The 15,476-nt window shown below is 47.0% G+C and overlaps 1 protein-coding gene across 7 annotated transcripts in view; it reads left to right on the top strand.

The window, feature by feature from the left end:
• The window catches only part of RALGAPA1 (Ral GTPase activating protein catalytic subunit alpha 1), a 623,631-nt gene that overhangs the window by 259,408 nt on the left and 348,747 nt on the right, over window positions 1–15,476 (top strand). For all 7 annotated transcript variants that reach the window (XM_069209127.1, XM_069209123.1, XM_069209128.1 and 4 more), the window contains one exon: window positions 9,455–9,648. In XM_069209127.1, coding sequence (XP_069065228.1) covers window positions 9,455–9,648 — 194 coding nt within the window. The remainder of the gene's footprint in view (window positions 1–9,454; window positions 9,649–15,476) is intronic.

Genomic DNA, 15,476 nt, shown 5'->3' with positions numbered 1-15,476 from the left:
CAGGGTTCCTTCCAAAGGGGAGGTTTCAGGGGATATCGGGGGGGTCAATTCCCAAGGAGTAGGGGAAGATTCCAGACTCCAAAAACACCTCCACCTAAACAGTGACTTTCAAGTCACGCAACCCCTTCACTCAACACCAGTGGGGGGAAGACTAAGCCAATTCTACCAATCTTGGCAACAGATTACAACAGACAATTGGGTATTAGCAATAATCCAACATGGCTATTGCATAGAATTCCACAACTTCCCACCAAACATCCCCCCCAAAACACGCAAAATGTCACCACAACATTTAGAACTTTTAGGACTAGAAGTTCAAGCACTACTGCAAAAGGATGCAATAGAGTTAGTACCAGTACAACAAAAAAACACAGGAGTTTACTCCCTGTACTTTCTAATTCCAAAAAAAGACAAAACATTAAGACCAATATTAGATCTCAGGACACTAAATACCTACATCATATCGGACCATTTTCACATGGTCACACTACAAGACATCATTCCACTGCTCAAACAGCAAGATTACATGACCACATTAGACCTAAAGGATGCGTACTTTCATATACCAATACACCCTTCTCACAGAAAGTACCTACGGTTCGTATTCAAAGGAATACATTACCAATTCAAGGTGTTGCCATTCGGAATAACAACTGCACCAAGAGTGTTCACAAAATGTCTAGCAGTAGTAGCAGCACACATCAGGAGACAACAGATACATGTGTTCCCTTACCTAGACGATTGGCTAATCAAGACCAACACAGTAAAGAAATGCGCAAACGACACCACATTTGTCATACAAACCCTTCACAAACTGGGGTTTTCCATCAACTATACAAAATCACACCTAGAACTGTGTCAAACACAACAATATCTAGGAGCAACCATCAACACATCAAAAGGAATTGCCACTCCAAGTCCACAAAGAGTGCAGGCATTCCACAAGGTAATAAGTGCTATGTTTCCAAACCAAAAGATACAAGCAAAACATGTGCTAAAACTTCTAGGCATGATGTCATCATGCATAGCCATTGTCCCAAACGCAAGACTACACATGCGACCCTTACAACAGTGTCTAGCATCACAATGGTCACAGGGTCAACTTCAAAATCTGGTGTTGGTAGACCGCCAAACATACCTCTCGCTTCTATGGTGGAACAGCAAAAATTTAAACAAAGGGCGGACATTTCAGGACCCAGTGCCTCAATACGTTATAACAACAGATGCTTCCATGACAGGGTGGGGAGCACACCTCAATCACCACAGCATTCAAGGACAATGGGATATACACGAAACAAAATTTCATATCAATTACCTAGAACTGTTAGCAGTATTTCTAGCGTTAAAAGCCTTCCAACCCATAATAACACACAAATACATTCTTGTCAAAACAGACAACATGACAACAATGTATTATTTAAACAAACAAGGAGGAACACACTCAACCCAATTGTGCCTCCTAACACAAAGAATTTGGCCGGTGGCGATTCACAACAACATTCGCCTAATAGCACAATTTATTCCAGGAATACAAAACCAACTAGCAGACAACCTTTCGCGAGACCACCAACAAGTCCATGAATGGGAAATTCACCCCCAAGTTCTGAACAAGTACTTTCAAATTTGGGGAACACCCCACATAGATTTGTTCGCAACAAAAGAAAACTCAAAATGCCAAAACTTCGCATCCAGGTACCCACACCGCGAATCACAAGGCAATGCTCTATGGATGAGTTGGTCAGGGATATTTGCGTATGCTTTTCCCCCTCTCCCTCTCCTTCCATATCTAGTAAACAAGTTGAGTCAAAACCAACTCAAACTCATACTGATAGCACCCACATGGGCAAGACAACCTTGGTATACAACTCTACTAGACCTTTCACTAGTACCGCATGTCAAACTACCCAACAGGCCAGATCTGTTAACACAACACAAACAACAGATCAGGCATCCAAACCCAGCATCATTGAATCTGGCAATTTGGCTCCTGAAATCCTAGAATTCGGACACTTAGACCTCACACAAGAATGCATGGAGGTCATAAAACAAGCTAGAAAACCTTCCACTAGACACTGCTATGCATCTAAGTGGAAAGGATTTGTTTACTACTGCCATTCCAATCAAATACAACCATTACATGCCTCTACTAAAGACATAGTAGGATACTTACTACATTTGCAAAAAGCAAATCTCGCTTTTTCATCTATAAAAATACACCTCGCAGCAATATCTGCTTACCTACAAACTACTCATTCATCGTCTCTATTTAGAATACCAGTTATTAAAGCATTCATGGAAGGGCTAAAAAGAATTATACCACCAAGAACACCACCAGTTCCTTCATGGAATCTTAACATCGTCTTAACAAGACTCATGGGTCCACCTTTCGAACCCATGCATTCCTGTGAAATGCAATATCTAACCTGGAAGGTCGCATTTCTCATTGCAATCACATCCCTCAGAAGAGTAAGTGAAATACAGGCATTTACCATACAAGAACCATTTATTCAAATACACAACAATAAAATAGTTCTAAGAACAAATCCAAAATTTCTGCCAAAAGTAATCTCACCATTCCATTTAAATCAAACAGTAGAATTGCCAGTGTTCTTCCCACAACCAAATTCTGTGGCTGAAAGGGCACTACATACATTAGACATCAAAAGAGCACTAATGTATTACATTGACAGAACAAAGCTAATCAGGAAAACAAAACAACTGTTCATAGCTTTTCAAAGACCACACATAGGAAATCCAATCTCTAAACAAGGCATTGCTAGATGGATAGTCAGATGCATTCAAACATGCTATCTTAAAGCCAAAAGAGAATTGCCTATTACACCAAAGGCACACTCAACCAGAAAGAAAGGTGCTACAATGGCCTTTCTAGGAAACATTCCTATGAGCGAAATATGTAAGGCTGCAACCTGGTCTACGCCTCATACGTTTACTAAACACTACTGTGTAGACGTACTAAATGCACAACAAGCTACAGTGGGCCAAGCTGTACTAAGAACATTATTCCAAACTACTTCAACTCCTACAGGCTAAACCACCGCATTTAGGGGAGGTAACTGCTTTATAGTCTATGCCACACATGTGTATCTGCAGCAACATATGCCATCGAACTGAAAATGTCACTTACCCAGTGTACATCTGTTCGTGGCATTAGTCGCTGCAGATTCACATGTACCCTCCCACCTCCCCGGGAAGCCTGTAGCCGTTTAGAAGTAGATCATAAATCTTAAACATCTGAACATTTGTAAATAATTATTAGAAACTCTTAACGTACATACATATTCACTCCATTGCATGGGCACTATTTATACCAAACAACTCCATCCTCACCCTCTGCGGGGAAAACAATCTAAGATGGAGTCGACGCCCATGCGCAATGGAGCCGAGGAGGGAGGAGTCCTTCGGTCCCGTGACCAAAAAAGACTTCTTCGAAGAAAAACAACTTGTAATACTCCGAGCCCAACACCAGGCAGCGGACTGTGCCACACATGTGAATCTGCAGCGACTAATGCCACGAACAGATGTACACTGGGTAAGTGACATTTTCATTTCTGACCGACCTCCCCATGTCCAGACTCTCAACAGCAGACAGGGCAGGGCTGGAAATGCAGCTCGCACACGCAGAGATGTTGGCTGCTATCAATGGCCTGGCCATGGGATAAGACTATCCATCCGACTTATATTAGGCTTATGCTGACATCCTCACAGACAAACTCTTTGAGGTATACCTGGAAGCCTTTGGCAGTGGCAGTCTCCCTGCAACCATGCGGAAAGCCATAATTATTACGGTCCCCAAGCCAAATAAGGATCCTGGGAAAATTGCCTCACACAGGTCCCTCCCCATGCTAAATGGGACCGCCATCAGGCTTTTGCTCAGGATGGGGGCACTTGTCTATGAAGATCAATGTGGGTTTATCCCAGGGGGCGAACACCATGATGTACCTGTGGCATCTCGTACATGTCCTGACCTCCATGCAAGATGTTCATTGGGTTGGATGGCAGGCTTATAGACAATTTACATGGACTCCCATGGGTGGCATGCTCCAGCTTATGTGGGACCCCTGGTGTACCAATGCCCTGGGTACCACAGTACCATATTCTAGGGACGTACATGGGGGCACCAGTATGCTAAGTGTGGGTGTAGAAAGCTTACCAGCAACCAAGTTTAGAGGAGGCAACAGAGTCACTGAGGTCCTGGCTAGCAGGATCGCAGTGAGCTACAGTCTAAACACTCTGACACCATGCAAAATGTGGGGGTAACTATTGTAAGGAAATGCCTCCTTGGCATGGTTACCCCCTGACTTTTTGCCTTTGCTGATGCTAAGTTTTGATTTGAAAGTGTGCTGAGGCCTGCTAACCAGCCCCCAGCACCAGTGTTGTTTCCCTAATCTGTACTTTTGTTTACACAATTGGCACACCCTGGCATCCAGGTAAGTCCCTTGTAACTGGTACCCCTGGTACCAAGGGCCCTGATGCCAGGGAAGGTCTTTAAGGGATGCAGCACGTCTTATGCCACCCTGGGGACCCCTCACTCAGCACAGACATACTGCTTACCAGCCTGTGTGTGCTAGTGAGGACAAAACGAGTAAGTCGACATGGCACTCCCCTCAGGGTGCCATGCCAACCTTACACTGCCTATGCAGTATAGATAAGTCACCCCTCTAGCAGGCCTTACAGCCCTAAGGCAGGGTGCACTATACCATAGGTGAGGGCACACGTGCATGAGCACTGTGCCCCTACAGTGTCTAAGCAAAACCTTAGATATTGTAAGTGCAGGGTAGCCATAAGAGTATATGGTCTGGGAGTCTGTCATGCACGAACTCCACAGCAACATAATGGCTACACTGAAAACTGTGAAGTTTGGTATCAAAATTCTCAGCACAATAAATGCACACTGATGCCAGTGTACATTTTATTGTAACTTACACCCCAGAGGGCACCTTAGAGGTGCCCCCTGAAACCTAAACCGACTATCCGCGTAGGCTGACTAGTTCTAGCAGCCTTCCACACACCAGACATGTTGCTGGCCACATGGGGAGAGTGCCTTTGTCACTCTGTGGCTAGTAACAAAGCCTGTACTGGGTGGAGGTGCTTCACACCTCCCCCTGCAGGAACTGTAACACCTGGCGGTGAGCCTCAAATGCTCAACCCCTTTGTTACAGCACCACAGGGCACTCCAGCTAGTGGAGTTGCCCGCCCCCTCCGGCCACGGCCCCACTTTTGGCGGCAAGGCCGGAGGAAATAATGAGAAAAACAAGGAGTCGTCACTGGCCAGTCAGGACAGCCCCTAAGGTGTCCTGAGCTGAGGTGACTCTGACTTTTTGAAATCCTCCATCTTGCAGATGGAGGATTCCCCCAATAGGATTAGGGATGTGCCCCCTCCCCTCAGGGAGGAGGCACAAAGAGGGTGTACCCACCCTCAGGGCTAGTAGCCATTGGCTACTAACCCCCCGGACCTAAACACGCCCTTAAATTTAGTATTTAAGGGCTCCCCAGAACCTTAGGTTGCAGGAATCTGAGTTCCTAGAAGAAGAGGACTGCTAAGCTGAAAAACCCTGCAGAGAAGACGGAGACACCAGCTGCTTTGGCCCCAGCTCTACCGGCCTGTCTCCCCCCCTTCTAAAGACACTGCTCCAGCGACGGTTTCCCGAGGGACCAGCGACCTCTGAATCTTCAGAGGACTGCCCTGCTCTAGAAGGACCAAGAACTCCTGAGGACAGCGGCCCTGTTCACCAAAGACTGCAACTTTGAAACAAAGAAGCAACTTTGAAACAACGTGCGTTTCCCGCCTGAAGCGTGAGACTTGGCACTCTGCACCCGACGCCCCCGGCTCGACTTGTGGAGAACAATCACTTCAGGGAGGACTCCCCGGCGACTGTGAGACCGTGAGTAACCAGAGTTGACCCCCCTGAATCCCCACAGCGACGCCTGCAGAGGGAATCCCGAGGCTCTCCCTGACCGGGACTGCCTGCTTCCAAAAACCCGACGCCTGGTAGGGACACTGCACCCGCAGCCCCCAGGACCTGAAGGATCCGACCTCCAGTGCAGGAGCGACCCCCAGGTGGCCCTCTCCCTTGCCCAGGTGGTGGCTACCCCGAGGAGCCCCCCCTTGCCTGCCTGCATCGCTGAAGAGACCCCTTGGTCTCCCATTGCTTTCTATTACAAACCCGACGCTTGTTTGCACACTGCATCCGGCCGCCCCCGTGCCGCTGAGGGTGTACTTTCTGTGTGGACTTGTGTCCCCCCCCGGTGCCCTACAAAACCCCCCTGGTCTGCCCTCCGAAGACGCGGGTACTTACCTGCTGGCAGACTGGAACCGGGGCACCCCCTTCCCCATTGAAGCCTATGCGTTTTGGGCCCCACTTTGACCTCTGCACCTGACCGGCCCTGAGCTGCTGGTGTGGTAACTTTGGGGTTGCTCTGAACCCCCAACGGTGGGCTACCTTGGACCCAAACTTGAACCCCGTAGGTGGTTTACTTACCTGCAAAAACTAACAAACTCTTACTTCCCCAGGAACTGTTGAAAATTGCACCGTCTAGTTTTAAAATAGCTATGTGTGATTTATGTGAAAACTGTATATGCTATTTTGCTAATTCAAAGTTCCTAAAGTACCTACCTGCAATACCTTTCATTTGAAGTATTACATGTAAATCTTGAACCTGTGGTTCTTAAAATAAACTAAGAAAATATATTTTTCTATACAAAAACCTATTGGCCTGGAATTGTCTTTGAGTGTGTGTTCCTCATTTATTGCCTGTGTATGTACAACAAATGCTCAACACTACTCCTTTGATAAGCCTACTGCTCGACCACACTACCACAAAATAGAGCATTAGTATTATCCCTTTTTGCCACTATCGTACCTCTAAGGGGAACCCTTGGACTCTGTGCATACTATTCCTTACTTTGAAATAGTGCATACAGAGCCAACTTCCTACAACTATTCTACACCAAACTAAAATTAAAACATGACATGGCACACAGCCTGTGTGCTCTATCCCCTTTACACTACATGCAATGTATATAAGTCACTCCTCTAGCAGGTCTTCCAGCCCTAAAGGCAGGGTGCATTATATTACATGTGAGGGCATACCTGCATGAGCAGATATGCCCCTGCTATGCCTTTGTCAATTCTCAGACACAGTAATTGAACAGTGAAGCCATTTTAAGTACATGTGCTGGACACTAGTCATCACGAGTTCCCCGTCTACATGATGGCTTCGCTGACAACAGGGATGTTTGATATTGAACGTCTCGTATTAATAAACCCTCACTGACCCCAGTGAATGAACGTGGGCACTGACTGGTCAAAACCAGTGCAGCCATCTTGGACCAGCACTGCCACCGTAGACAGAGCTTGGTCCCTGCTGAGGTGAGAGCCAATGCTCTCGAGGGCTCAGAACAAAGGCCTGCTCTGGACAGAGGTGTGACTTCCTCTCCCAGGCAGGATGGACATTCCAGAGCAGGGAGCTTCAAAGGCCTTGCCACCTTTGAAATGCGACCCAGACCTCTTTCAATTGTAAAGAAGGCAGACGCCCAGTTCCTGACCCCACTTTTGGCAGCAGGACTGGCAAGGAAATTAGTTAAATTATGTGGAGCTCCCACTTAATGACAGTCCCACCCCAAGGTGGATGAGCTGAAGTGGACACTACTTTTTAAAATCCTCCATCTTGTGTGGAAGGAATTAGGCCAATACAGTTAGGGCTATGCCCACTTCCAAAAGGAAGGCATCCTAGGAAGGGTGTAGTCATCCTAAAGGTGAGTAGCCCATTGGCTACCACCTGCACACCTTCCAACAGCTCTAAATTCAGTATTTAGGTGGCACCCCTGAACCCCGGAACTCTGATTCCTGCCGACCTAAGAGGAGCCAGACACCACAGAAGTCACACCAGCAGTGAAAACTGAAGACACAAACTGATTGGTCCCAGCCCTACCGGCATGTCTGCAGCCCTCAAAGCACCTGCTCCAAAAGATGACTTGTAGCCCAGTGGCCTTCAAAGCCTTCCTTCGATAAAGAACAAGATCTCCCATGAACACGGACCTGTCCAAAAGAAACCAACTTCAAAGAAGAAGTCGTCTGTCTGAGGAACTGCGAAACCGCCTCTAGAACCACCTCTACACCTTATGCCCCGGCTCCCCAGGTTCCCCAGCACTTCTGAGCAAGAGTCCAGTGTGAGCTGGCCCCTGCCGGACTCCACAACGACGCCTACAGCTTCAATCCGAGGACTTCCCCTGACCGTGACCTGCTCTGCAAGCTTCTTCCACCACCAAAACACCCCCCTGCACCAGGAGCCCCTGGACCATGAGAAGCTGGACCGTCTGTATCCCTGGCATCTGTGCGTACCTGTTCAGCTGTGGGTTGTCCTCACCCAGCCTCCTGGCTAGAGGCTGAAGGCTGTTTCTGAACCTGGTCTCCTTTGGATAACATTAGGCGCCCGACGCTGTGTTGTCACTCGTCACCCGGCCACCCCTGTGCCGCTGAGGGAACAAGTTTGGTGCTGCCTTGTGCACCCCCGTGCCTATCTCAACCCTAGGAGACCAACCTCAGACACAGGTTTTACTTACCTGTGAGCAGCACATCTTCATTCACCCCCAGTCTCCATCAGATAACATTGGGCACACGAGTTTGACCTTTGCACCCGGCTGCTCCTGTGCCCCTGTGGGTACACTCCTGGGGTAACTTGAACCTTGCCTGGTGTTGACCTAAAACCCTGAAGACTGGATTTGTAAATTGTAGTTACCTGAAAAACTCCATTCTTATTTTTCTTCTTTAGGTTAACATTGAAGACTCTGAAAATTGCACTGTTGATTTTTGAAACTCAAAAGTATTTTTAATGTAAAAACTGCTTACCTTGTAATGAAGTTCTTTAGTTCAAAGCATATATAAAAGCAACTGTTATTTTTCTAAATTGGTGTCGGATTTATTCTTTGAGTGTGTCTGATTTATTGCCTCTGTGAGTACAACAAATGCTCAACACGACTCCTTGATATGCCTAGTTGCTCGCCCACACTACCACGAATAGAGCACTAGACCCATCTATTTCTGCCTCTGGGGATCCACTGGACACTCTGCACAGTGTACTTCGTCTTAGTGCCCTATATAGAGAGCCAGCGTCTTACATCCACCCACCTCTTTGGGGTCTTTTTCTAAGTCATTTATTCTTTTTTTTTTCGCCTCTCTGAGGTTTTAAAACTCCAGCATGGCTGCCACCTCCGCACATTGTATTTCTACAATGAGACATTCTCATACCAACATCATTTTTGTTGCTCCTCTCTGTGGAGTTCTCCAATCACTTTCAGACATGTATTCTCGTGCCCCTTAAGGTATTTGTTTATCACTTGACAATGATGACTTCATCCTCTTTACGTTCTCTTGCCATCTATATGTATCTAACCATCCCTTTTTCTCTCCCCTCTTTCTCTCCCCTCTTGTAGAGACCAGTGACTTCCAGTTAGAGTGCTGTAGTGTGATGGCGGGGGGCAGCCTGACCGGCTGGCACGCTGATGTCTCCACCGTTATGTGGCGCAGGATGCTTGGAATCTTGGGAGATGTGAATAACATTGCCAACCCAGAGATCCATGCACAGGTGTTTGATTACCTGTGTGAGCTGTGGCAAAATCTGGCAAAGGTGAGGCAACATCCGATGTCCAAAACGTGCAAATGGTGATTCCATGGATTGGAACAAGCCTCTTTCCACACAAGTTGGAGCATGGGGTGCTCACACTAGGGTAGGCAGCCTGGTGGTCCCCCAACGGGGAGGAGCCCAGAGGTCTTTTACCCAGGAAGGGCTTGGAAGCCACTTGCTGGTGGAGAAGTGGGCCGAAGTAGTAAACACTTAATGTACTGCACCGGTGCCACATCTCGGTACATCTTAACTCGCAGACTGTGAAAAACGAATACGCATATGGTAGCCCTGGCACACCATTGTGGTCAAGCAGAGGAGATGAAGGCTGGAGCATTGCACACGATAATTGACTGTAACTTTGTGTAAAACTATGTCCGTTGACAGAGTTGACGAATGTAATGCTCAGACAGAAGGTGGGCAACCAGCAGCATTGTAGAACTAGAATGTAGATGTTTGGAAACAAGAATGCGTCGACGATGGTCATGGGTGCAGGGCTTTGGTCCTGCAGCCAATGGCAGATCTTAGTCCTGTCAATTGAAGTTATCTGAGGTCTTATGTAGAGTTTGGTAGGCAGGGCACTCTCAAAATATGCCTGCTATTGTAGTACAGGTAGCATTGCCTATAATACACTTATAACTTGGCAGACCACATGTCTGTGACTGCCAGCCTTGTCTGCGAAACTGTAAGTAAGGTCTTCTATCAGCATTGATGTTCTTATGGACAGTAGCTTAGGGTATCTGCTTATTCTGTGTTTTTGTATTTCCAAAAATGTATAGAGCTCATTATGCTCCAGGGTGTTAAAGCACTAGCAAAGAGGAAGAGTGACCACACAAGAGGAGACCAGACCCATCCATCACGGAAGGGAGAAAAGTCAGGTTTTCAGCTGCTTATGAAAGGCAGCATGGGAGGTTAGACCCGCAACAGGACTCCTGCCCCCCCTGGCTTTTCGAAATCTAGGTATTTCTTCCTTCTTCAGAGAGGCAGACCTCAGATGTCTATTGAAATTATGCCAGTGGAAGGCCGTTCTCAGGGGCAGTTGTCCCTGGCGATGAAGGGCAGTGTATACCAGACAGAGGGCTTCGGAGGTCATATGCTTCTTGACTGGCAGCCAATGCAGACCACATTCTGCATAGTCTGAAGTCTATTCAGAGTTGACTTTATTAATATTTGAGTACAGAGAATTTCAGTAGTCAAGGCGCGATGTAATGAGTGTGATGACCACTGCAGCTCTGAGCTCGGCTGGTATGAGGGGAAATACCTCTTTTAAAGTTTTGATAATGAAGAAAACAGGAGCTCACAATCCTCTTGGCCTGAATATCAAAGGGAAGTGTCAAAAATCACCCCTAAATTTTTAGACTCCATGACCGGAAGAGATAGGGGGTGCAAAACTCTGGTAACCACAGTTTGGACTACACCAACATTTGCTATCCAAAAATAAGGATCTCTGTCTTGTCGGCATTCAGTTTCAACCAGTTCTCTTTCATCCAATTGTTCGTAAGTCATAGAGCATTGAACATTTCATCAACCTCAGGTATGTCCTCTGATATTAAAACAGTGATGCAGGTATCGTCTGTGTAGTATAGTACTTGAAAGCCGAGAGAGGAACCCCACAAGGTAGCTGTAAAAAATGCGCCCTAAAGTGCTCACAACTCAGTGTGAGACCTGTTAGCAAGAAAGGACTCCATAAGGACCAGGACTGTGTCCTTCAATCCTGCCTGGCGCAGTCTATGAACCAGGCGGGAGGGGGACACATTGTCAAACGCCACTGAAAGATCCAACAGCACCAAGATGGCAGAACCTCCCTAATCTACCTGACAAGCGATGGCATCAATACCAGCTAGCAAAGCAGCTTCAGTGCAGGGGCCGCTCCAGAAGCCACTCTGCAAAGGATCCAAAAAGTATCCTCATTCAAATTAAAACAGGAGCAATTTTCAAAATCTTGTCCCTAAAGTAAGCCTAACATACTTTTAGAAAGCTGGGTTCTAGTTGCTGTATCCCCCACTTTTTGCATGTTTTTTTTTGTTTTTTTGGCACAACTTTGAATGCCACTGGAATCCTGCTAACCAGGGCCCCAGTGCCAGTGGTGCTTGCCCAAAACAAGACACCTGTTCACTTGATCCCCAAATAGCCAGGCCCTTTAGTACCTGTGTAATTCCCTAGTAAATGATATCCCTGGTACCCAAGGCATGGGTACTGAAGAGGGGCCATGAGAGTGCAGCACAACTTGTGACAGTCTCAGTGGCCCATCACCAGACTCATGCAGACTGCCATTGCAGGCTGCGTGACAAGCTGCTCCCTAAAATGAAAGCACAGCATGGTGCACACACTGTGTACCATGTCCGCTAAACACTGCATGTAATATTTGCAAGTCACCCCTACAACAGGCCTTGCAGCCCTAGGGCAGGGTGCATTATATTACATGTGTGGGCATATCTGCAAAAGCAGATATGCCCCTGCTATGTCGTTGTTGATTCTTAAACATAGTAAGTGAACAGGGAAGCCATTTTAAATAGATGTGCTGGACTCTGGTCAATACGAGTTCTTAAACTGGTATCAAACATCTCGTCTTAATAAACCCTCACGGATTCCAGTGATGGATTCATTAATACATGTTATGTTATATTATTCCATTTTATATAGCGCCAAACTACCCGGAGGCTTCGTGGCGCTGAAAAGGACACTAGCCTCATAGCAAGCAGGAAAATACTGGTACATAAAGAATTATAATTACAATTTTTTTTAAAAAGCCATGTTTTAATGGCTTTCCGAAATTCCAACTCCTGCCTAATCACCCGGATGTTGAGGGGAAGTGAGTTCCACAGTTTGGCTCCCTGGTATTTCAGCGATCTACCACCCCATCTTGCTTTTTTTACTTTAAGAAGCACAACTAAGGCTTTGGAAGAAGATCTTAGAGCTCTAGTAGGGGCATAGAATGAAACTAGAGTTTTCAATTGATGTGGGCCTCTATTATATAGGGCTCTGTGAAAGATGCACAAAGATTTAAACTTAATTATTTTCCCTACTGGCAGCCAATGCTGGGTGGTCAAAGCTTGCTTGGCCGATGTATGCTTTGGCATGTTAAACAGTAGCCGAGCAGCCGCATTTTGTACTGTTTGCAATTTCTTAATCACATATTCCGGTGAGCCCTGAAAGACTATTACCATAGTCAGGCCTAGATAAAATAAGGGCCTGTACCGTAAGTCTTCTGGCCAGGGGAGGAAGCAAACCAATACCCTTTCGAAGTAACCTTAATAATCCTAAACAGGAGGCGGAGAGCTTCCTAGCTTGGTACTCTAGTGTTAGTTTGGAATCTAACCAAATTCCTAGAGCTTTAATATGATCTTTCGGAGGGGGTAAATGTTCCAGCTGGATAGCCGGCAGAATATTATTCGCCGGATTGGAAAGCTTTCCCAGGAACATTATGTCTGTCTTTTCTTTGTGGAGTTGGAGCCTGCTGTCAGTCATCCAACTCGAAACAGCTTGCATGCAAGCTGGCAAAGCCAAATTATCTGCAACCTTCACCGAGGAAAAAGACACCACCAACTGCGTGTCATCGGCATAGGATATCAGGGACAAACCAAAAGGTTCCACTAAATCTGCAAGAGGAGCCATATAAATAATAAAAAGATGAGCCCTGGGGTACCCCACAATGTGATCTAAACTGTTCAGACAAAAAAGAACGATCTAAGGCCTGGAAGGATCTATTTTGAAGAAAAGACCTCATCCATTTAAGTGCCTGGCCTTTAATTCCAGCTTTTTCCATTCTTTGGATCAGGAGACCATGATTAACCATATCAAATGCGGCACTTAAATCCAGCATTATGATAGCTGTTGCCAGTCCCTGATCCATCCGTTTTCTAGCCTCTTCTGTAACAGTTATCATAGCTGATTCTGGGCTGTGGGCTGGTCTAAAGCCCATTTGCATGGGATGCAGGATGTTATGATCTTCAAGAAAGCTGGAAATTTGCGTATTGACATATTTGTCAATTATTTTTGCCATAGCTGGAAGAAGTGATATCGGCCTATAGTTCTTGAATTCGGCCCCATCTAGATTTAGTTGCATCCACATGCACACAGAGGGCACCTTAGAGGTGCCCCCTGAAAACCTACCAGCTGCTGGTGAGGTCATTGACCAGTTCTGGCCAGTCTGCCGTCCACAGACGAGAATCTGACCTATCAGAGTGAGAGCCTACGCTCTCTAGAGGTCAGAAAAAAAGCCAGTCTGACTGGGGTGTTTATTCACCCCTTCCAACAGGATGACCCGCAAATGTGCATTCCAATGAAGGTAGTCCAAAGCCTTTGGTATGCAGAACTTGCTTTCATCAGAGGAGGATTCTGACTTTCCCCGGCCCATGTGGCACCAGGACAGGGGGAAAAATTAGCTATGTGGGAGGCGTCACCCTTCCAGCTGGAGATACCCCTAGGGTGACCAGCCTGAAGTGGACACTACTTAGGAAATGTTGCCATCTTGTGTGTGGTGGGATTTAGGAATTCTGGACAGGGTGATGCCCACTCCCCGCAGGAGGTGGTCATCTGGGGGACGGGGAAATGTAGTGAGCCCAAAGGTAATTACCCCATTGGCTACTACCCTTCACCCCCTTAACATTCCCTAAATTGAGGATTTAGGGGACACCTGAGACCAGGAAAAAAGACCTTTATTGGACACAAAAGGAGGAGTGGGCAAGAATTCTGCTGAACCTGAGAACTAAGGAGCACAACTGACTTGGCACCAACCCTGCCTGCCTGCTGCACCCGACCCTTGAGGAGCAACTGACCTGTCCTGCTGCCGCAGCCTCCAAGAAATTGGGAGAGCTGCCAGTACTTCGCAAATCACCAAGAAGACTCCCTTGGAGTAGAGGAGCTGCTCCCCTGTATCCGCATTCACCCAAGAAAGAATTGAGAGCACCGGGACTGCCACAAACGAGATGGTGGACATTGCCACTGCACCGAGCTGCCTAACCCATGTTGAAGTGGGCCAGTGGTGTTCGTGTGGTCCACAAGCCCTCCAGAGACGAAGCCCTTGCGCCCACTGTGGTCTTCCTGACAGCATCTGCAGCCAGTTTCTGCAGAACCCTCTGCAACTGTGAATGACCAGGAGACAAAGATTTACTGAGGTCCTGGTTAGCAGGATTCCAATTAAAATAGTCTAAGCTCACTGACAACAGGCAAAGAGTGGGGGTAACCCTGCCAGCAAGAGATACCAAGAAGGACTGAGGCCTTCACCTCATCCTAGATCTTCACCCTTTGAACTTCCTCCTAGGGGAAGACAAGTATAAGATGCTCACCCTGACCAAACTTCGGCTGCTATAGGACCTGGAGACTGGATTGTAGCCTGGGTTTGCTTGTGAGACACACATGTCCTTATACCTGTGGTTATACATGGGTCAGGAGCATTTTTTACTTCTCGGTGGTCCCTTCTGGCCATAACAGTGCACTTTCGAGTGTGCACAACAGTATTGGTGGTCTGGGCACATCTGTGGAGATTGGGAATACCAATATTCCCATACCTTGGCCACTGGCTACTGAAGACTGGCTCACCTCAGCAGTGGCAGGCCACCTCCAGATGATGGCTGACATATTGACATCACCGGAATTTTCCATCAACATGCCAAAGTCACACCGGACTCCTTCACAGCAGCTCCTCTACGTCGGAGCCGTCCTGAATATTGTGCTCTTCAGAGCCATCCCTCCACTTCAGCGAGTCCAGGATATTCAGGCTATGATTCCGATGTTTCATCCTGCAGCCTGAGTCTCAGTGAGAGCAGATCTGACACTTCTGGCCCTTTTGACCTCTTGCATTCTGCTTGTGGACCACACCAGGTGGAACATGA

This window comes from Pleurodeles waltl, chromosome 9, assembly GCF_031143425.1.
Source record: "Pleurodeles waltl isolate 20211129_DDA chromosome 9, aPleWal1.hap1.20221129, whole genome shotgun sequence".
Classification (NCBI taxonomy): Eukaryota; Metazoa; Chordata; class Amphibia; order Caudata; family Salamandridae; genus Pleurodeles; species Pleurodeles waltl.
The sequence above is the reverse complement of the archived record's forward strand: the minus strand, read 5'-3'. Positions and strand labels throughout refer to the sequence as shown.